Source organism: Molothrus ater, chromosome W (assembly GCF_012460135.2).
Source record: "Molothrus ater isolate BHLD 08-10-18 breed brown headed cowbird chromosome W, BPBGC_Mater_1.1, whole genome shotgun sequence".
NCBI lineage: Eukaryota > Metazoa > Chordata > Aves > Passeriformes > Icteridae > Molothrus > Molothrus ater.
In genome coordinates, this window is record NC_050510.2 from 5,523,173 (window position 1) to 5,545,302 (window position 22,130).

Genomic DNA, 22,130 nt, shown 5'->3' on the forward strand with positions numbered 1-22,130 from the left:
ATTAAGCAAGGCGAGAGGGAGGCATTTCAACTGGGACATCCGAGTTTCCAATATCAATTTAGATGACTGTGCCTTCAAGGTCTGATTCATCCTTTCAACTTGTCCTGAGCTCTGGGGATGCCACGGGGTGTGGTATTCCCACCGAATGCCTAGCGCCTCTGCCAATTGCTTAATAATCTTTGAAGTAAAATGGGTTCCCTGGTCCGAATCTATGTAATTTACCACCCCATATTGGGACACAATCTCCTCCAATAGTTTTCTGGACACTGTTTGAGCCGTCGCCCTTGGGCTCGGAATAGCTTCCACCCAGTGAGTCAATTTGTCTACTATCACAAGCACAAATTTGTACCTTCCCACCCTGGGCAGTTCAGTAAAATCAACTTGAATTCTTTCAAAAGGTCTGTACGCAATGGGACGACTTCCCAAGATTGCCTGTCTTGCCTTAGTCTTGTTAATTTTCTGGCAGATCAGACATCCCTGTACCTCCTGTTTTACCAATTCATAAATTCCTCTGCACCCAAAAAACTTTAGAAATTGTTCTGCTAGGGCCTGAGCCCCCCCAACGTGTTTGCTGGTGCAATCTCCTCAAGATTCTCCTGGTAAAGCCTTTGGAGACTAGTTCTCTCCCGTCTGGTAATTTCCACTTACCTTCCTCCAATTTTCCCTCCATTTTTTCATAACTTTCAATCTCCTTTTGGGAGGGCTGAGGAGGGTGGTCTGGGATCTCAATTCCTTCGATCTCCGGGGTACTTACCGTCATCAATGCCGCGCTTTTTGCCTCCTGGTCTGCCAGATTGTTTCCCTGGGTTCGAAACTGCATCCCTGCCTGATGCCTTTTCACAGGGACAACCAAAATTTCTTCAGGCTCCCTTATCGCTTCCAAAATCTGCCTGATCAATTCCCCGTGCATCAGTCCCTGTCCTCGAGTGTGTATCAACCCCCTTTCTTCCAAATTTTCCCAAATGTGTGAACCACCCCGAAGGCATACCTAGAATCTCTGAAAATCATTCCCTTTCTTCCTTTCAGTCCATTCAAAGCTCTCAGAAATGCGTACAATTCACAAGCCTGTGCTGACCATCCTGCATTCAAAGGACCTGCTTCTAACATCTTTCCTGTTCTCCCATCCACAACTGTGTATCCTGATTTCCTTTTCCCTTCGATCACCCTGCTTGAACCGTCCACAAACCATTTTTCCCTTTCATCTAATTCCTCTTTTTCTAAATCTGGTCTTGTCTTGGTCTGTAATTCTACTGCTTCCACACAGTCATGAACAAGCTTTTCCGAGGCTTCCCTGAATAAAAACTGAGCTGGATTTTGCGCTGTAGTTGTTTGCAACTCCAAATCTGGTGAGTGAATCAAAATGGCTTCATATTTTAACAATCTAGCGTCCGTGAGCCATTTATCTGCCCTTTGTTGTAGTATACCCCGCACGTTGTGCGGCGTGAATACTACCAATGGTGCTCCAAAAGTTACTTTCTCTGCCTCTTCCACCAACAATGCCACAGCTACAATAGCTTGCAAGCACGTGGGCCAACCCCTGCTTACAGGGTCCAAAAGCCTAGACAAGTAACTGACCGGTTTCCTGGCCCCAGCCCAGTCCTGTATTAATACGCCGTGGGCTGCGTGACTGCTCACATCCACAAACAGCTGAAATGGCTGTTTCACATCCGGGAGGCTCAGCACTGGTGCTGCCATGAGTGCTTCCTTGACTCCCCTAAATTCGTCCTCATCCTTTTCTGTCCATTTGATTCTATCTGTGGTGAGTTTCTCATATAAAAACTTCACCTTTTCACTGTATCCTTCAATCCATTGCCAGCAATATCCCAACAACCCCAGTAACTGTCTCACCTCTCTCTTTGTTTGTGGGGGCGGCAGGGTGATAATCCCTGCCACCCTTTCAAGATCTAATTTCTTATTTTCTTTGGTTAACCAATGTCCCAAATATCTGACCTTGAGTTCTGTGAACTGCAACTTTGACTTCGACACCTTTAATCCTTTTTTCCCCAGAAAATGTAAAAGCTCAATGGTGCTTGTCCTTACATCCTCCTCTCCTGGGCCCGCAATCAACAAATTGTCTACATATTGTAACAGTTTTGTTCCTTCCGCTGGTACAAAGTGACTCAGCACTTGTTCGAGGGCTTGCCTGAACAGGTTCGGGGAATCTATGAAGCCCTGAGGCAACGATGTCCATTTGAGTTGTTGCTTTCTGTTTGTTTCTGGGTCTTCCCATTGAAACGCGAAGTAATCTCTGCTGTCTTTCGCTAAAGGACAGGTCTAGAAAGCATCCTTCAAGTCAATCACACTGTACCATGTGTCCTCAGGTGAGATGTTATTCAGCAGAGTGTAAGGATTCGAGACCATGGGGAACAGTGTCTTAGTCCTCTGATTCACAGCCCTTAAATCTTGCACTAGCCTGTAGCTACCATCCATTTTCCGCACTGCCAAAATCGGGGTGTTGTGCCGGGACATGCACGGCTCCAACATTCCTTTTTTCACTAGTTCATCAATCACTGGTTTCAGTCCCCTCCTTCCTTCCATGGGGATAGGGTATTGTTTGACCCGTATGGGGTCTTCTGGCCTTTCTATTTCAATGCAAATTGGTTCTATGTCCAAACTCCTGGCCTCCCCTTGGACATACCAAACCTTTGGGTCAATTTTCTCCTCGTCCTGGGTGGTGAGTTGATACAACCTCACCTTGAGCTGGGAATCCTGCACCACTAAACCAATTTCCAGTGCCACCATCAAATTCCTTCCCAGCAAATTGAAATCTGCCTCTTTTATTGATAACACATTTCCTACACACTTTTTGTTTTCTGTTTCTATTTCAACATCTTTTATGATCAGAACCTTAAACGGTTCCCCTTTTTCTCCGATTACCATCATTGTGTCATTGCTCAGAGAGCATCCTCGTGGTAATTGCTGCACTGTGGTCCTTTCAGCCCCACAATCTACTAAAAACCATATCTCCCGCCGGTGGGGTCCCACTCTCAATTTTATCAAGGGCTCCCTCGGTGTTCCAGACCCCAGACATAAAAGCCCCTGACACCCCTAATCTTCCTGAAACATTGTTTCGTCTTTGACCTTGTTGGGACAATTCCTCCGAATGTGTCCCTTTTGCTTGCAGTAGTAGCACTCAACGTCCTTTTTCTGGTTGTTTGAGCCCTTACCTTGGGAAGGGTTCTGTTTCCTCGTTGGCACTGTTTTTGACGAGTCTCTGACCTGTTCTTGTTTCTGTGCCTCCCTCACTGCAGCCATTAACACTTTTGCCTGAATTTTCTGCTTCTCCTCATCTCTTCTCACGTAGATCTTCTGGGCTTCTCAGAGTAATTCCCATAGTTCTCTATCCTGCCATCCATCTATCTTTTCCAATTTCTCCCTTATATCTTCCCATGATTTTGCCACAAATTGGGTTTTCAACAAGACCGCTCCAATCGGGGATTCAAGGTTCTTCCTGGAATATATTCTTAGGCTTTTCTGGAGCCTTTCCAGCCACTCCGTAGGTGTCTCTTTTCCCTGACATTCCCTGAGCACCTTGCTCATAATTTGCGCCTTTGGCACCACCTCTTGGATACCTTGTATCATCAAATTTCTAAGATTTATAATTTTCTGTCTACCTTCGTCCATCTGGGCATTCCAAGACGGCTTCTGGTCTGGCCACCTCTGATCCCCTCACTCCCCCTGTGGATTCCTGTGTTCCCAGTCCCTGATTGCAGCTTGTCTGATCATTTCCCTTTCTTCGTTGTTGAACAGCGATGTCAGGATCGCATTGAGATCCTCGTAAGTGTAGGTGCTGGTCCCTAGGAATTCATCTAGTCTTTCTGCCACACCCAATGGATCGTCCATCAGCTTTCCCATTTCCTTCTTGAAAGCCCTCACGTCTCTTGTGTCGTTCAGCACGTGTACGAAGCCAATGACTCCTGGAACTGTTGGTACGTCCTGTAAAGAGAAAAGACCGGGCTTTTCTTCCTCGTCCTCACTATCGCCAGTGGTTGCCCTCCTTGTTCTCTGCCTTGTCCAATGGGTCGGAGGAGAGTTAGCTTTTTTCGAGGGAAGGATCTGTTTCTCCTCAGTTTTGGGAAGTTGTGGGGGCTGGGACTGCTCGCCTGGGAGCAGAGGCGCTGATGCCTGTTCACTTGGGAGGGGAGACGCCGTGGCCAGCTCTGGTGGGAGCGGTGGCGCCGAAGCCTGTCCCTGCGGGATCGATGCCTCTGGGAGCAGTGTGGGCACCTGAGGTACCTGGGCTGGCGCGGGCTGGGGCAGAGGGACAAGGTAGGGAGGTGGAAGGTTTTCCAGCAGTTCCCATTCCTTGCCCCGGTTTGCTGAGCGCCTGAGAGTTTTGATCGGGTACAATCCCAAACAAGCGTATTTCCACATCTCAGCATACTCAGTTTCCTCAAAATTCTGTGGGTGGTGATCGACTACATGGTCATACAGGGTCTCGCATGTCCATAATTCAAAGGTGCCGAAAACTGCCAGACCACGTATTTTGCGATCTCCTTTTGTCCCCACTTATCCATACAAAAATGGATCATCTTTTCCTTGGATTTCCCCACTCTCCTGGGGCTGTCTTCCCAGTGTTCCAACATCCATCCCAACGGACTTCCCCTTGGGATTTCAGGCAAAACCTTTTCGGGATCCTGGGGAGGGTTTCCTTGGGGCTTTTTCTGGCACTTGCTCTTTCTCACTCCCATTTTCCCAAAAAACCCCTTTCGCTATTTTCTCACCTCGAGTCCTTTCAGCTGGGACTCTCAACGCGAGTCCCAAGTCTTTTCCGGTACCGATTTCTTAGTCTGTGAAAACTACCAGTCTACTTGGCCGCACGGAGAACTGTTCCGTGGGTTTTCGACTGGTAATGAGCTCTTGTGGGATCTCAGCACATCATTCCTGATGTTCAGAGATGCCAGGAGAACCCTTGGGGGGTCTCGAAAATCCTGGAATGTTGCCAAGAGTGTCTGGTGGCTTGATTTTGATCCATCCACAGAAATAACAAGAGTTTGAGGACAAGAGAATCACTTTAGAGTAAAAGGTGTAAAAGGGACACATTTAGAGGGTGAAATATAGATTTTAAGGTTTTTGGGTACAGGGGGGTTATGGAGACAAGATGGAGGGATCAGGGCGTGTCTTGTCCTTCTTCTTCCTTCTTCTTGTCCTCCATCTCCTGTGGTGATGTTGGCATTTGGGGATTGGTTTATGGTGAAGGTGCACTTGCCAACATGGGTGAAAAGCATTGGGAAATAAAGGTAAATATTGTGTACGTAGATATTAGTATAAAAAGACATGACCGCCCCGTGGGTGGTCAGAGAGTGCCTGTGACTGCTTGCAGATCAGACCTCTGTTGGGCAGACAGAAAATTTTGTAGATAAGAAATAATAAACAACCTGAAGACCAAAAAGCTGAAGAGTCCAGACTCGTCCTTTAAAACGCGTGCCACCCAAGAACCACCCTACCCGTGTCGGGGCAGAGACAGACAGCCGAACCCGACAAGCTCTCTTACCTGTTTTTCTGGATCAGAAGGTTGAAAAGCTCCCAAAATATTTTGAGAACATTCTTTTTCCCCTGACCCCAACTGTGATTGACCCCCCCTGAACTCCCTACGAGTCCTGGGTACCACGTGTGATAAGAAAAAGTGCTCGCTTCTGCCACGACTGACCACTTCCCTCGCGGGAGAGTGGAACTGTGATCTTGGGGTTCGCACCCGCTTCGTGATAGAATCACATCTCACACACATGTTCGATCACACCCCACTCAACCACACAGTACTCATGGTTCCTTTTCCCATGTGAATTCTTCATGCACATCGATTTTCTGAGTGAAAAAGCACCGCAGCCTTGGAGATCCCCTTTCGGATTGCTCCAAGTTTCTTGAGAGCTCTGGGTCCATTTTTATCCCTCTTCGGCTGTGGTTCTGGCTTTGGTTCGGTGTTTGATTGGTTTTGCTGACTCCCAATCCTGTCAGGCTGCTGAAATCAGCAGGGTGCCTCCTGACCAGAGAGGGGTCCCCAAACCCCAAATTCAAATAACATTGGGGTCACCAGGATTGTTATAAATGATCAATCGAGAAGCCAAATTATCAAAAATGTGAAAAGATTTTATTTATCTTTTTCCGCGACCAAAATATGGTCCTCAAAACCACCACAGCCAAAGAGACAGTGTTGAGCCCGGGATCGGCACTGGGTGAACCTAGATCCGACCTCTATCGCATCGGACCCTTCCCCGTTCAGGAGAGCCGCTTCTTGCAAGGTTGTTTTATACAGTTTATTATGCCCGAGGCGAAGGAGTCACAGTTTCTTTTGTAACTTTGCCTATTCAAGGCTGGCTCTTTCACTGTGCAGAGCTGGACAATTGCTGTTTCCTGGTCAATAGCGGTGTTAATTGAGTCTGGGGAAGTTGCGTATTCAGAGGTATCTTTCTGGCTACTCCGGCTATCTTGATTGATGTGATCAACAGGGGATGATCGCTCTTAGGCATCTTCTGATGACTCGGGATAGTGGTGATCATCGCGATGGGCACGTCTATTCATAAGCTAACTGCTTATGATTGTTCTCCTGCCGCCTCCAGGAATCTTGGAATTCGAGTAGACATCTGCCTTTTGGGCTGCTTGTGGTCAGAGACTTGTTTGGATTTCACAATTTTTATAAAATACAATCTCTCTATAGCATGAATTATTTCATAACATATATTACAACTGTAATATCTGTTGTGGGTTGTTGGAGGTTGGGTTTCTTTCCTTTTTCTTTTACTTATAGAATTTTTTTTCCCCATAAGTTGCTTGGAAACCAACTACTGGGTACTTATAGATACTTTTGAGAACTTAAGAAAGACAAAAAAACTGTGGCTGAAGTCAGGAGAGGAATGGAGCATCTGGCTATGTTTTTTTTTTTTTTCTCGGGGAGTATCTCTCCGGGGGACAGATGTACTGTGAGAATGGGGGGCAGGTAAAAAGATGGGACTGGGGGCAGCTAGGCTCACTCGCTCTTTGGAATTGGAGGAGGACGGCCAGGCTGTCGCTTACTACAGGGAGAATTCACTGGTGCTGCTGGAGCTCAGCCCTGAGGGACCTATCACCACCTGCTCGGGAGCCCCAGGAAATCTTGAACTTTGCCTCTCCCTGCTCTGCTCGGAGCCGGGCTGCCGCTGCCTCGCACGCTGTTTCTTTGGTACTGCTCTGGGTTTCTCCACGCTGTAGCCAGCACTGTCCCGCAGTTACAGCTACCACTGCAGAACTTCTGATACATCTCATCCACCACCCCTGGATTTTTGCTCATTCCTGCCAGCTGTGATGGTAACTGCACCAAAGGGGAAAGTGCCGGCAGCTGAGAAGGCTTTTACTGGGTCCTTGGTTCTGTTTTGTTGTTAATCTTGTGAAAAACACCAATCACGTGTTTTTAGATTTTTAAAAGTTTAATAGTAATAAAATGGTTATAAAAATAGTAATATAATTAGAGTAATAAAAAATTTGGACAATTAGGATTTAGAACAATACAAGCGAATAAAAACAAAGAGTTGCGGATGGTTCGGGAACCTTTTTCTGGGCAAAATAAGCCCGAAAAAGGACACACATTAACAGAGGATTAACCCTTAAAAGCAATAGCCCATTGCATATTCATACACCTCATACACAATGCATAAATTCCATTCAAACAAAGGATTATCTCTGGTCAGTGTCAACTTCTTCCTCTTCATCCTAACGGCATCTTCAGAGCTGAGTGAGGCGGGAAGAACTCGATAAGAGAGCAATAAATTCTTTTTCTCTGAAAGATTTAGGTGTCCTGTGGCTTCTATCTCAGTGCAAGTCCTCTCTTAAAAAAAGTATCTTACATAGCATAGTTTCTATTTTAACATTATGTTATAACCTAAAACTATATTTAACACACTACTTAAGAGAATTAATACAGCATAGCTTTCTAACATAACACATATAATATTCATTTTAATATTTGCAAAAAGCCAATCATATAATATGCATTTTTCACAATGTCATAGTTATTGTTGTTTTGTTTGCCTTGTTGTACATACTAGTAAAAAACTGTTATCCCTATCCTCATATCTTTTCCTGAGAGCCCCTTAATTTCAAAATTATAATAATTTGGAGGGAGAGGGTTTACATTCTCCATTCCAGGGGAGGGTCCTACCTTCCCTAGCAGACACCTGTCTTTCAAACCAAGACAAGGGTGTAGCAGAGGGCTGAGACCAGGTTTCAGACAATCTGCTTTGGTTTTGCTGACTCTCCCTTGCATTCTTCCACTTGACAGCAAGAAATGCACTGCACTGAAGCACAAAATAAAGGAGTACAAAGGCTCCTGCACTCCATCTGAACAAATCTGGATCATACCCTCATAGTTAAAGTTTCTCTCCACTAAAAGAAATAAGAGTATTAAAAATAAATGAAGTCATTGTGTCTCTTGGAAATATGTGGGTGGAAGAAAGCAGGAGGAGAGAACTGGGGGAGAGAAAGTATGCTGTCCGCAGTCTCCTGCTACAAGTTTATGTCAGAGTTTGAATTTATGCTTGAAAAATCATTGGATTCTTCATAGGTTATAAAAAGCTAAAACATGAATACAATAAATAAATAAATAAAATACAAAGAGACAAGATGTTAAATGTCTGAGGTGTCTGGGCAGCAAAGGATGCTTAAAAATACTTTGTTCATTGGATAAAACAGGCTAGGTGATCATACAAGGAACATGGGACTATAGGAAATTGTCCTAGATCATCCAGTCCTTTCAGATCTCAGGGAACTCTTACATATAGCACCACGGATAAACACATCCTTTTTTGGCACTGTTAGCTATTAAAGGCAAACCTTGTAGCCCTGTCCTCACACTCACTTCACCAATTAAACTTTTCATTTCCAAAATACTCACTCATATACTTCTTCATCTTGTTCCTGCTGCCAGATCAGAGTCTTTTCCCCCCATGATATGAATGGTGGTGTCCTGGTTTAGGGCAAATTTGGGAGAAAACCTCTAAAAAGCCCCCCCCCCCCCCCAGAAAGCCAACCCACACCACCCCCCCTCCAACTGGTTCGGGAAAAAAATTTCCTTGGAGAGAAGTGGAAAAAACCTGTTTATTTAACAGGCAAAGCACTCCCCAGCACAAAAAATGAACAATACCAGATGACAAAACTCATTCGCTGCTCTGAAGAGATGACAAATTCAGAAAGTCTCTCCTGTGAGTGGTCGCTCTGTTATCAGTCCCTCCAGCACTGGGAAAGGCTGCTGCCCAGAGTAGGCCCCGGCAGGCCACAAAGTGCAAGCTGTCGGAGCTCCCCGGGTCCCAGTCCAGAGCAGGTTCGAACAGTTCCAAGAAAAGAGAAAGAAAAACAGTCCAGGGAAAACTCGGACTGCCTCAGCTAGGTAAACTAACTAAAAAGCAAAGGAGCACTCTGTTCTGCTCCGTCTGTGCCCAGACAACACAGTTCCCAGCGCAGAATGCGGAGGAGTCAGTGCAGTCTCTGATAACAAACTACATGCTTCTTCTTCTCCCCACCTTTACTCTCAGAACCAGTCTTGAAGGCACAGAATTTAATATCCAGCATAAACAGAACAGATGATTAGGGATACAAGCATCATAAAGTCACCCTAGGACGGGTGGTCTCACCAAGATGGAACACCTTTGCTTCTCCATTCACCCACCACAATCTTTTTGCTGCTGGTGGTGCTGTAGGAAGAAAATAGTTCCACTTGGTGAACAAAAAATACTGTGGAAAATTTAATCTCAGAAAAATTTTTTAAAAGCTTGAAATCCCTTCCTCTCAACAGGATCTGATTGGGAATATGAGGTATTTGAATGAGAGACTCGCCAGCTGCCTTTTCTCTGGACCTCCCAATTTCATACAGCAGTTGTGCTTTGGAAATTGCTGAATCTAGTGCTAAGCATCTGTGTTCCTGGTGGCTGGGAAAATTTTTTGGGTTCATTCATCTGTGGTGTGGAATTGAAAAAGTTGTGAAGTGGAAGTTGGGTGAATAAGTCCCCATTCTTTGTATTTATGTAAGTTTTGGAGAGATGATGATATGAAAGAAACTTCCTAAATGTAAACCGTTGAACAAAAGAGATTGAGGTTATAGGTGTTGTTAGCAAATTCAGCTGTAATAAGTTTGTGTTGACATGGGTTACATCTCCCTTCATACAGTACCATTGCTAAATGGACATTTCAAATGACTTTTTATAATCACCTATTTCTTTTTCTCATTTCATGAATAGCCTTAGAGTTTCCCACCTTGTGGTCTCCTCTTACAGTTCATATTAATTTCAAAATGGGTTGGGCTTCCTGTAGAGTATAGCACAGTGTAGACTGAAGTTCAATATAGCCTTTCCTTTCTACAGGAAAGAAGGGACCAAAAAACTCATAGTGCCCTTTTTTGCTTGAAAGGTTTTGGAAATGGCAGTCAGCAAATTGCTTTTATTTTCTTTTGAGGCAGTTCAGAAAGCGTGTGCTAATATGGTGCCCTGCCCCTGTTTGAGATGTAAAACAGGGCTCTGACCTTTTATAGTGAATGATGATCCCATGGCACTTTCCCTCGTGAGTTTGAGCATGTGAGTCCCAGTGATGTTGTTTGGTCCAGGCTCTCATTCATATATGTTTTCTGCCAAGTTGACTTGACCTTGTGCCTTCATTGGGACACATTATTCTTCATATCCTGCCCTAAATTGCAGTGTATTTTCTGGTGGTGGATGAAGGGAAGCTGTACAATTTTGAAAAGCAATTTGAGACCCTTCTGAATGAAAAGTGCTTCACACGTGAAAAAAAGTAGTGTTATCAATTGTCATTGTCAGTTTCAAATCCTGAATTTGAAAGGGTCATTTATACTCCTTGTCCTGGTTTGAAAAGGAAGTGAGTTTTTTGGAATGCTGTGGTCAAACCAATAGGTGCTCAGATTTGAATATTAGCACCTGGTGTGGCCACTGAGGACATGGATACGCCTCTGAGAACACAAAGAGTTAAAAGCAGAGAACTCCCAAGAAGAAGCTCTCTTGGGTTCTGGTCCGTGAAGAAGGTCAGACCTCCCCTGCCCGGCTGCAGGCTAGGCAGGGGAGGGGAAGCCATGCGGCCAGGTGAGGTAGGCTGGAGCCTTGGACAGAGAAGGGAGGTGAAGGCCTTTTCAGGATGGAAGGGTGGAGGAGCACTGAGAAGCATTGGGCAGCCACCCCCCACCCCCCGAAAGAGAGACAGAGAGAGAGCGCTGGTGTCTGTGCTTGTGCCACCTTGAAATTTGATAGCACGGCCAGGAAGGAGAAAGAGAAGAGGAGGAAGTGCAGCAAGAAAGTGCCTGGCAGGGCAGTGTAGGAGTTCTGGACAGGCAGAGCCTGAGATTTTTAACCCTTTTCTTAGATGATAGAAACCTTACAAATGCTGATCCTCCTAAAGTTGAATGAGAAGAGAAATAAAGATAAGATGAAATGAGCCACAATAGAAGTTGAAAAGAATCTTAGTAGGAGGGATGATAGAGTGGCCTTTAACTGGACTTTTCTTGTATAGCCATGGACAGAACCATTTTTCCTGTGACACAGAGACTGCATTTAGGGGGAGGCAATGGCTTAGAGCCAAGAGAGTGCAGTAATGTTATGTGAAAGAGTGCGTGAACAGAGACGACGGGTGAGGAGAGTGGTGGTGTCCTCCATCTTCAGAGAAGAAGATCTCTGTTCTCGAGACCCCTTGGCCCCAGGGGGTGAAATTTGGGGGGGAACAGGTGTCCCGAAAGTGAGAGACTGTGCTCTTTTTGCAACTGGGCAAAGCACCCTTAAAAGGAAAACCCTAGAAGCAGCTCTGGTCCATGTGCAGTAGTGAGAGCACTGTACATGAAAAGAAGATGTCACGATGGCAAATGATCTCCAGGCGGTGCCACGTGTTACATGGAAACAGAAGAAGTCTCAACTGTGTTTCCAGGAGAAGCCTATAGTACAAGAAAGACTCCTCTCTCCTTGATGAACTGAGAATTGATTATCTAAAGGGTAGTGATAGACTGAGAGTTAGTGATCTGAGAAGTAGATGGATTAGAAATTTGGTGAAGAGAAGAAGAATGTTTTTTAGAAGGTTTTCATTCCGAGTTCTGTGTGTGTTTCTCTTTATATATAGTTGTAAATTAATAAAGTTTTTTTTTTCTTTATTCCTAAGTTAGAGCCTGCTTTGCTCTATTCCTGGTCACATCTCACAGCAGACACCAGAGAGCATGTATTTTCATAGAAGCACTGACATTGTGCCAGTGTCAAACTGTGACACTCCTCTAAGGCAAACACACAGCAGCAAGATAAATAACTGAAACAGCCAAAGAAAATTCGGTCTCATGTAATTTCAGGCTCTGCAATCTCAGGGAGTATCGATGCAGGGCTGACCCCCAGCCAGAGGAATAACATGCAATGACTCCATGATTCAGAAGGCTGAACAATTGCTTTATTAATCTATACTATATTATACTACATACTATACTATACTATACTAAACTATACTAATATTAAAGAAAAACCTGTGACCCTTTCCAGACAGTCACAACACAGCTTTGACCTAATTGGTCAATCAGTCCAAACAACCATCACCAGAATCCAATTAACAAATCCCTTTCAGTAAACAATCTCCATAACATATTCCACATGTGCCAAACAACAGGAGCAGCATGTAGAGATAAGAATTGTTTTCTCTTCTCTCTCTGAGCTTTCTCACTGCCTTCCCTAGGAAAAATCCTGGGAGAGAGAATTACATCTCTCTCTGTTCAGAGAATGTGCATACCACAAGGGAGCATTAATAACTATTTTGCTGTTTTCACTGATCTCTCTACATGGGTGGAGAGGGAAAGAGCTGGAAGAGACAAGCTGCACTGCAGAGATGCTCCAAGTGGTCCCATGCCCTACGCATAAGCAACTTTCCTGCTGTGAGGAGACTCAGCCAGGGAAGAGACAACATGCAGATGGATGAGGAAAAGGCATAGGGGAAGCTTTGGACTTGTCCATTTGATTATGATATAGGAAGGACCATCTTTCCCCATTGTGGTCTGGCATTCTGGCTGCATCTGCTGCCTTTCTCACTGTCTTGTCCCATTTTCCCTTAGCAGATGCCTACAAGTGAAGACACCATGGCAAGGTCAGTCTCAGTCAGCCACCTTTTAGATGACAGATGCCACATGAAACTGGAGCCCATCTACTCTGAGGTTCATACAAACTGAGCTGCCTGCTGAGAGCTGCTGAGAGTTGTGAGGTGCAAGAAAAGTGCAAAGGTTTTATGAAGGATAGCAGAGGGAGAGAAGGACCTGGTCAATGGTTGGAGTGCTGTGCTTGCAACTTTGTGGAGCACTTCACACTTATCTTGGCATGGGTGTAAAATGCTACCTAAGCAGAATGGTGGCAGGTTGCACCCTCCTTTTACTGACATTGTACCAGAGTCAATGTCAAGACAAGATGAAAGGTCCTAAATCACAGCAGGTCATCTGTCTGGAATTGTACCCAATATGGTTCTTTTGCATTCAGCAAATATTCAGTCCTGACATTGTTTATTCATGGGAAATGTATTCAGTTGAATTTTACAGCAGCTCAGGCAATGACTCTTCCTGATTTTTCTCATGGGAGCCTGTTCTGCTGTTGGGTTGACTGTGTTGATAGGACCATTTTTCTATTGTTCCATCTAAATAGTCCCTTTTACTTCTTAATATATCCCACTCCATGAGTTTCTTGTTTGTGCATACGAGTTTGGTTTGGTGAGTGACAGCAGCAGCCTAAGTGTGAAAAACACCTTCACTCTCCTGTGAAAATTTTAAAAGTTTAATAAAGGACAATAGGAGACAAGGACCATAGAGCAAAGGTCATTATGGCCAAGTGCATCTTGGCACTTAGCCAAGACCACACTCTTATCTTTGGGGATACCACTTAAATACCTTTTCCCTTCCATCAGCCTGTTGCATATTCATAGACCCTTATGCATAGTAAACTTTTTCCCCAAACTAGTTTACATGTTCCAATAACTGTTTATCATGGCTTCTCCTTGGGTTCACCTTTTTAGAGCATGCGTATTCCTTGGTTGTGGTTTTAGTCCATTCTTATCACCTCCAATTTTTGGGCCTTGGTCCACACTGTCTTCAGATGGTGAGTGCTGATAGTTGGCATATCTGTAGCAGGTGTCTTCATCCTATGTTCATTGGATGTTATCCCATCCAAGCAGGCATTTTAACACAAGCATAGATATTTCACTAAGCTTAATTAACAACAGAAATAAAAACTATATCTTTATAACAAAGTTATTTTAACACTACACATATAAAATCCATTTTAATATTTGCAAAAAGCCAATGTTATAATATGTATCTATAACACTAAGATACATGTGTATCTTGGATTCAAAGTTTCCTTATTATCATAGTTTAGTAATGGTTGGTACTCCCCAATTTAACGTTCCCACTGAAACACTCCAAACCAAGTGCTGCTTGCTTGCTTCCCCCTCCCCCCTGTGTCAGGATGGAAAGGGGAACTGGAGGCCAAAAAGGTAAAGATCGTGGGTTGAGATAAGAACCATTTACTGGAAACAGCAATGAGATAAGACAATTGACCGTAACAGCAACAATACTAATGACAGAGGGTACAAGAAAGGAACAATTCACATGTGAGTTCTCTCACCCCCAACAATACCCAACGACTCCTGCCACCATGTTGTGCAACCCAGAAAGAACCCCTTCCCCCTGTCCCTGGCAATGATATGAGGTGGTATGGAATAACCTCTGGGTCCCAGCCATGCCCCCTTCTGGCTACTGCAAAAAATTAACCCTGTCCTGGCTGGAACCAGGACACTGATATAGGTCAAAATCAGTTTTGAAAACATTACCTCCTGGAAACCACTTAGAAAGCTCTGTCAAATAAAACTGTAACCAAAGTGGTCTTTGTAGTTAAAAAAAAATCCCTTGTGCAGGGGAGAAATCATTTAAGCTATAGTTTGAAAGTCTTTATAGCAGGTAGAAGAAGGAGTTCAGTGTCTATGGAGTCAGCTCACCCTTCAGAGATGCTGGTTCAGTCCCTCAGTCTGACACAAGTTTCCTACACAACCAGATGTGTTTATTCAATTCCCACAAGACCTGAGGTAGGTTAACACTGGCTTGAAATATAGAATGGTGCTTATTAGCATCATGACAGAGGGATGTTTTATTATTTTTTTGGTCATATCTTAAAAAGAGGCAGACAAAAATATGATCTAAAGAAGGGAAAAAAAAAAGAGAGAGCCATATCATTGTCTGCAGTACTGCAATGCTGTGAGTCCCGATGAGGGGAGAGAAAATGATGCATCTGACTCCATGGATATCAGAAGGCTAATTAATTACTTTATTAGTAATTAATTACTTTATTATTCTATACATCTAAAACTGAATCTGCCAAGCACTCAACCCTGCACACAACTGCACACACACTGCACTGAATTTCGTGACTGTCAGCCGACAGCCCCAACAGGCACACACTTAGCCCTGATAGGCCAAGGAAACAAAATACCATGACTTTGGGTAAACAATCTCCATATTGCATTCTACTTTTGCACAAACACAGACACAGCAAATGATAAGAATTGTGTTTTCTTTCTCTGATGTTCAGAGAATGTGAAACCCAGAAATATTCTTGGGAAGAATTGTGCCTTGCTTTTCTCTGTGAAGAGAAATGTGGCTACAGTGCAGGACTAAATCCCCTTGGCAACTGCTTCCAGCCTGAAGAATATATTCACAGCTGGGTTATAAACCCTCAAAAACAGACAACACAACCTTAACTAACACAACATTACTAAGGCACTGCTGTAATAGGATCATTCTGCTATGGTTTTTCAAGCCGTTTGGATGAAGACAAGGCTTTTTAAAATGAATACTGAAGCTTGTGTTCTAAAGAGCAAATGGGAGAGTCATAAGTTGCTTTACCTCTTATCTCTAATTCTCCATATTCATAACATAAACCCTATCATTTGGATTTATACTCTGTGGCCTGCAGTGACACCAGAAAAAAAAGTCCTTTTTAATTCTGTGGCAAAAAAATAGCAATGCTGCAGAGTAGGAAAATATCTCCTCGTTAGCCATGCAGGTGCAGGGCGGGGTTTTCCTCTGGCCAGCGGCCGGTTGATTAAAAAAGGGCTCTAGGGAGGGCAGTGACCCAGAGTGTGGCTAACAGGAGCAGGCAAACAGGGGCATGGCACATCTCTGAGGGTGTGACACAGCACTTTGTGCAGGCAGGGCAAGCAGGTAGGGTTGCAGGTTTCCAAATGCTAGTGGGGTTTTTAGTTTCTGGTTGGTATGATTTTGTTGGTTGGTTGGTTTTGGGTTTTTTCTTAGTAATGGTTTTTACACGATCAAAAGCTGCAGTTAATAAAAGTGAATGTAGCCAAATAGAACCCTCCAAGAAAGATGCGTCTGTCCAGACCCATTCCTGTGAGGAGTGTTTGAGCTTATCAGTGGTTCCAGGGGGAGTTGCAGAAGAAGCCTGTCTGCGGTGTGAACAAGTGAATGATCTTTTGCTGGTGGCCGAGCTTAGGGAGGAAGTTAAAAGACTAAGGAGTACTAGGGAAAGTGAAAGTGTCTTAGGTTGCAATGCAAGATGCGGCCGGGGGTGTGTATTCTATTGCCATCTGTTAGAACCAAGTGGGGCAATCTTCTGTTAATGGGCCACCTGTTAAAACCAGGTGGGACAGTTTTATTTCTGTCTTCCACGACCCATCCTCCCTCCGGGAGATACCTTCTGTTAATGGGCCATTAAGTCTCACTACATGACTGATAAAAATTACATCATCCCATTGTGAGATGCTCTGCCCAGAGGGAGGAGCCAAGCATTCCTACTTGGATATAATCTGAGATTTGTAACACCACAGTCATCCTTTTCCCACTGGATTCCCAGAGAAAGACCAGGCCCATCTACACCACCACCAGACCTTCAGAGGAAAACTACACTCTTTCTACAGGATCATTGTTTTCAACAGAACTACATCTGTCACTCCAAGAGGACTGCAGTCACTATTTAATCGGACTGCTACCAACACCCTGACCAACAGGGTGTCAGGTCATATTCTGACTCTGCCAGTGTTGTTTTGTGTTGCTGCATTTTTATTTTTACTTTTATTTTCTTAATAAAGAACTGTTATTCCTACTCCCATATCTTTGCCTGAGAGCCCCTTAATTTCAAAATTATAATAATTCAGAGGGAGGGGGTTTACATTTTCAATTTCAAGAGAGGCTTCTGCCTTCCTTAGCAGACACCTGTCTTTTCAAACCTAGACAGAAAGGGAGATAGATTTGTGGAGTTCTGCCCTTCCATACTTGAGGGAAGTCCACCAGGAGTCAGAGGACTCCCATGCCTCCCTTCATCAGGTAATTGGAGGACACCAGATGGATAAAGAAGAATAGAAATGGGTTCCTATTCGGGGAGGTAATGGAAATTCCTCCCGACCCCCATCACCTACCCAGGTGCCACTTCAGAAGTGGTATGAGGCCCTGGATGAGGAGGGTCATCTAGATTACGTAGAAGAAAATTATCTGCCTAGAGAGCCTCTCAATTACGCTTCATCTTTCAGACAGATCACCAACTCCAACATTAAAAAGATAAGAAGGGTAGTCGTAGTCGGTGACTCCCTTCTGAGGGGAACAGAGGGCCCCATATGCCAACCAACCCATCCCACAGGGAGGTCTGCTGCCTCCCTAGGGCCCAGGTATGGGACACTACCGAGAGACTCCCTGGGTTGATTCAGCCCTCTGATTATTACCCATTGCTGATTCTCCAGGCTGGTAGTGATGATATTGAAAAGAGGAGTGTCATGGCAATTAAAAGGGATTTCAGGGCACTGAGTCAAGTGGTTGATAGGGCAGGAGCACAGATAGTGTTCTGCTCAGTCCCTTTGGTGGCAGAGACAAATGATGAAAGGAATAGGAGAACCCACATGATCAACATGTGCCTTAAGGGTTGGTGTCATCAGGAGAATTCTGGGTTCTTTGATCATGGGGAAACTTTTATGGTACCTGGCCTGCTGGAACATGATGGGCTCCATCTCTGTTAAGGGCAAAAGGATTTTAGCTCATGAACTGGCAGAGCTCATTGAGAGGGCTTTAAACTAGGTTCAAAGGGGGAAGGAGATGCAGTTGGGCTCTCTGGAAGCAGACCCAAGGGTGGTAAGCCTGAGTTAGGGGTGAAATCAGTAGTCCAGCTGAAGTGCATGTATACTAATGCACGCAACATGGGTAACAAACAAGAAGGGATGCAAGCCATCATGCAACAGCAAAGCTATGATGTAGTTGCCATCATGGAAATGTGGTGGGACGACTTGCATAACTGGATAGCTGCACTGGATGGCTGCGAGATCTTCAGAAGAGACAGAAGGGAGACAAGGTGGATGGGTGGCCCTTTATTTAAGGGAGGATTTTGATGCCATGGGTATTGAAACTAATAACAAGGAGGTTGAATGCCTATGGGTAAGAATTAGGGGGAAGACCAACAAGGCTGACATCCTACTGGGAGTTTGTTATTGTCCATCCAACCACAAAGAAGAGGTGGACAACTTATTCTATAAGCAGTTGGAGAATGTTTCAGGATCACCAGGCCTTGTTCTTGTAGGTGACTTTAACCTACCAGACATCTGTTGGGAACTTAATACAGCAGAAAAAAGGCAGTCTAGGAAGTTTTTAGAGTGTGTGGAGGATAACATTTTGTTGCAGCTGGTGAGTGAGCCCACCAGGAGAGGGACTCTGTTAGACCTGTTGTTTACAAATAGAGATGGGCTGGTGGGAGATGTGGTGGTTGGAGGCTGCTTGGGACATAGTGATCATGAAATAATAGAGTTCTCGATATTTGATGAAATAAGGAGGAACATCAGTAAGACTTTTACATTGGGTTTCCAGAGGGCAGACTTTGGCTTGTTTAGGAGACTTATTCAGAGAGTTCCTTGGGAAGCAGCCCTTAAAAGCAAAGGACTCCAGGAAAGGTGGGCGTGCTTCAAAACAGAGATCTTGAGGGCACAGGAACAGACTGTCCGTGTATGCAGAAAGATGAGTCAAAAAGGTAAATGTCCAGCCTGGATGGGCAAGGAGGTTTTGGAGGAACTTAGGAATAAAAAGAGGATGTATCATCTTTGGAAGGAGGGTCAGGTCTCTCAGGAAATATTTAAGGGGGTTGCTAGGGCATGTAGGAAAAAAAAAATTAGGGAGACCAAAGTTCAATTTGAACTTAATTTGGCAACTTTTATAAAGGATAATAAAAAATGTTTTTACAAATATATTGACGTCAAAAGGAAGGGTAAGGCCAACCTTTTTTCTCTACTGGATGCAGGAGGGAACTTACTAACTGCAGATGAGGAGAACATGGAAGTGTTTAATGCCTTCTTTGCCTCAGTCTTTAGTGGGAAGATGGCTTGTCCTCAGGACAACTGTCCTCCTGGGCTGGTAGATGGGATCAGGAAGCAGAATGGTCCCCCTGTTATCCAGGAGGAGGCAATCAGAGAACTGCTGAGCTGCTTGGATGTTCATAAATCTATGCGACTAGATTGGATCCATCCCAGGGTGATGAGGGAGCTGGCAGATGAGCTTGTGAAGCCGCTCTCCATTTACCAACAGTCTTGGCTCACTGGTGAGGTTCCAGATGACTGGAACCTGGCCAGTGTGACACTCATTCATAAAAAGGGTAGGAAGGAGGATCATGGTAATTATAGGCCAGTTAGCCTGACCTCATTACCTGGTAAGGTAATGGAACAGTGAGTGCCATCACACATCGCCTACAGATGGCCAGGGTATCAGACCCAGCCAGCACCAGTTTAGGAGGGGTAGGTCGTGTTTGACCAACATGATCTCCTTTTATGACCAGGTGACCCACCTGGTAGATGTGGGAAAGGCTGTGGATGTTGTTTTTTTGGACTTCAGCAAGGCCTTTGACACTGTCTCCCACAGTATACTCCTGGAAAAGCTGGCAGCCCACGGCTTAGACAGGAGCATTCTTTGCTGGGTTAAGAACTGGCTGGGTGGCCGGGCCCAGAAAGTGATGGTGAATGGTGCTGCATCCAGCTGGTGGCCAGTCAGCCATGGTGTCCCTCAGGGGTCTGTGCTGGGGCCAGTTTTGTTCAATATTTTTATTGATGGCATAGATGAGTGTATTGAGTCTTTCATTCATAAATTTGCAGACGACACAAAGCTGGGAGCATGTGTTGATCTATTGCAAAGTAGGAGGGTTCTGCAGAGAGACCTGGAATGGTTGTATGGATGGGCAGAGTCCAATAAGATGACATTTAATAAGTCCAAGTGCCAAGTCCTACATTTTGGCCCTGCAACGCAATAGGCTAGGGTTGGTGTGGCTGGAAAGTGCTCAGGCAGAAATGGACCTGGGGGTAATGGTCAGCAGCCAACTGAACATGATCCAGCAGTGTGCCCTGGTGACCAAGAAGGCCAGTGGCATCCTGGCCTGTATCAGGAATAGTGTGACCAGCTGGACCAGGGAAGTCATTCTTTCCCTGTACTTTGCATTGGTGAGGCCATGTCTTGAGTGCTGTTTCCAGTTCTAGGCCCCTCAGTTTAGGAAGGACGTTGAGACGCTTGAGCGTGTCCAGAGGAGGGCAACAAGGCTGGTGAGGGGTTTGGAACACAAGCCCTATGAAGAACAACTGAGGGAGCTGGGGTTGTTTAGCCTGGAGAAAAGAGGACTCAGAGGTGACCTTATCACTCTCTACAACTTCCTGAAATGTGGTTGTAGTCAGGTGAGGGTCGGTCTCTTTCTCCAGGCAGCAACTGACAGAACAAGAGGATGCAGTCTTAAGCTGCACAAGGGAAACATAGGTTGGATATTAGGAAGAAGTTTGTTATGGAAAGAGTGATAAAGTACTGGAATGGTCTGCCCAGGGAGGTGGTGGAGTCACCATCCCTGGATGTGTTTGAAAAAAGATTGGATGTGGCACTCAGTGCCATGGTTTAGTTGTGGTGTTAGTGCACGGGTTGGACTCGATCTTAAAGGTCTCTTCTAACCTACTGATTCTGATTCTGTGATCCCCACAAAAATTTAGGACTTAAATGTTTCATATTGGGCATAAGATTTTGGTGTCTTCTTCCCCTCCCATTTGTCCCCCTCCTCTGCTGTTATGCATCAGTCATCCTCTTTCCTAGAGGCTAGCACGTAAACAGCATAATCCCAGAGGGAAGGGATACTTATACAGCCAGTCCTGCACAACTTCTGCTCTGTCCTTGAAGATGCCATTGCTAAATCTAATGACAGGATTTTGCTGATAGAGTGTTTAATCTAGACTGGAGAAAGCAATAGGGGCAGTAATCTAAGAATCCAGCTTTGCCACCATTAGGTGATCTGTTGTATCTCCATCCACTTCTATTTTTAGTGATTTTCTAAACTTCACTTTCCTTTATTACTTCTTTGCTTTTCTTATCTTGGCACTTAGATAAATACAGTTTCCTCACCAGTAATATTTTTAATTATAACCTGGAAATGAACCTTAGACCTGAGTCAGCCAACCCAACTGAAATATTCATAACACATCAAGGATTGGTGTTGAATTAACCAATGATTTTAAAATCAAGAAGGATTCCTGTATAGACTGCTTTTTGGAGAAAATGCCACAAGCTCAAATGATATTCTGTTAAGTGGCCATCAGAAGAGATTTTTGGGTTTGTTGGTGTCTTGGTTTGAAAGACAGGTACCTGCCAAGGAAGGCAGGAACCTCCCTTGGAATGGAAAATATGACCTCCTTCCCTCCTAATTATTATAACTTTGAAATTACAGGGCTTTCAGGCAAAGATATGGGAAAAGGAATAACAGTTCTTTACTAGAATATATACATAAAACAAGGCAAACAAACAACAGCAGCAACAACAAACAGAAAAAAAAAAGAGACCCAATGACAGCCTTCTCTTGGCTGTCATGCTTTTTTCCCTTTGGTGTAGTTATGGCCACAGCTGGCAGGGGCACTGTTGGCTCCCGACCAGGCAGGGCAGGTGCGATGATTCCCTGGGGCTGCAGGGGGTGCTGTGGTGCGAGCACAGCCGCCTTTCCACATGGTTAATAGCCGCTCAGCCGGCAGAAGAGATAGAAAGGAGCTTCCTTTGGAAACTCATAGGGGAAGGGGGCAGCCAATCCCAGTGCCTCTGTGGATGGTAGCAGGAACCTCAGAGCAGCAGGCTGGAACAGCAGAGGTGGGCACATCTGGGGTGG

General features: G+C 44.7%; 1 protein-coding gene across 5 annotated transcripts in view; it reads left to right on the top strand.

The window, feature by feature from the left end:
- The window catches only part of LOC118701537 (SET-binding protein-like), a 217,798-nt gene that overhangs the window by 66,064 nt on the left and 129,604 nt on the right, over positions 1-22,130 (top strand). Inside the window, exon 3 of one of the 5 annotated variants that reach the window (XM_036406196.1) lies at positions 13,046-13,222. The exons of 2 other annotated variants lie outside the window; for them this stretch is intronic. In XM_036406196.1, coding sequence (XP_036262089.1) covers positions 13,046-13,156 — 111 coding nt within the window. In that variant the 3' untranslated portion in view covers positions 13,157-13,222. Of the gene's footprint in view, positions 1-7,016; positions 7,322-9,760; positions 10,117-13,045; positions 13,223-22,130 lie in introns of those variants that run through there. 2 more of the 5 variants (XM_036406197.1, XM_054517775.1) reach the window with 2 other exon arrangements.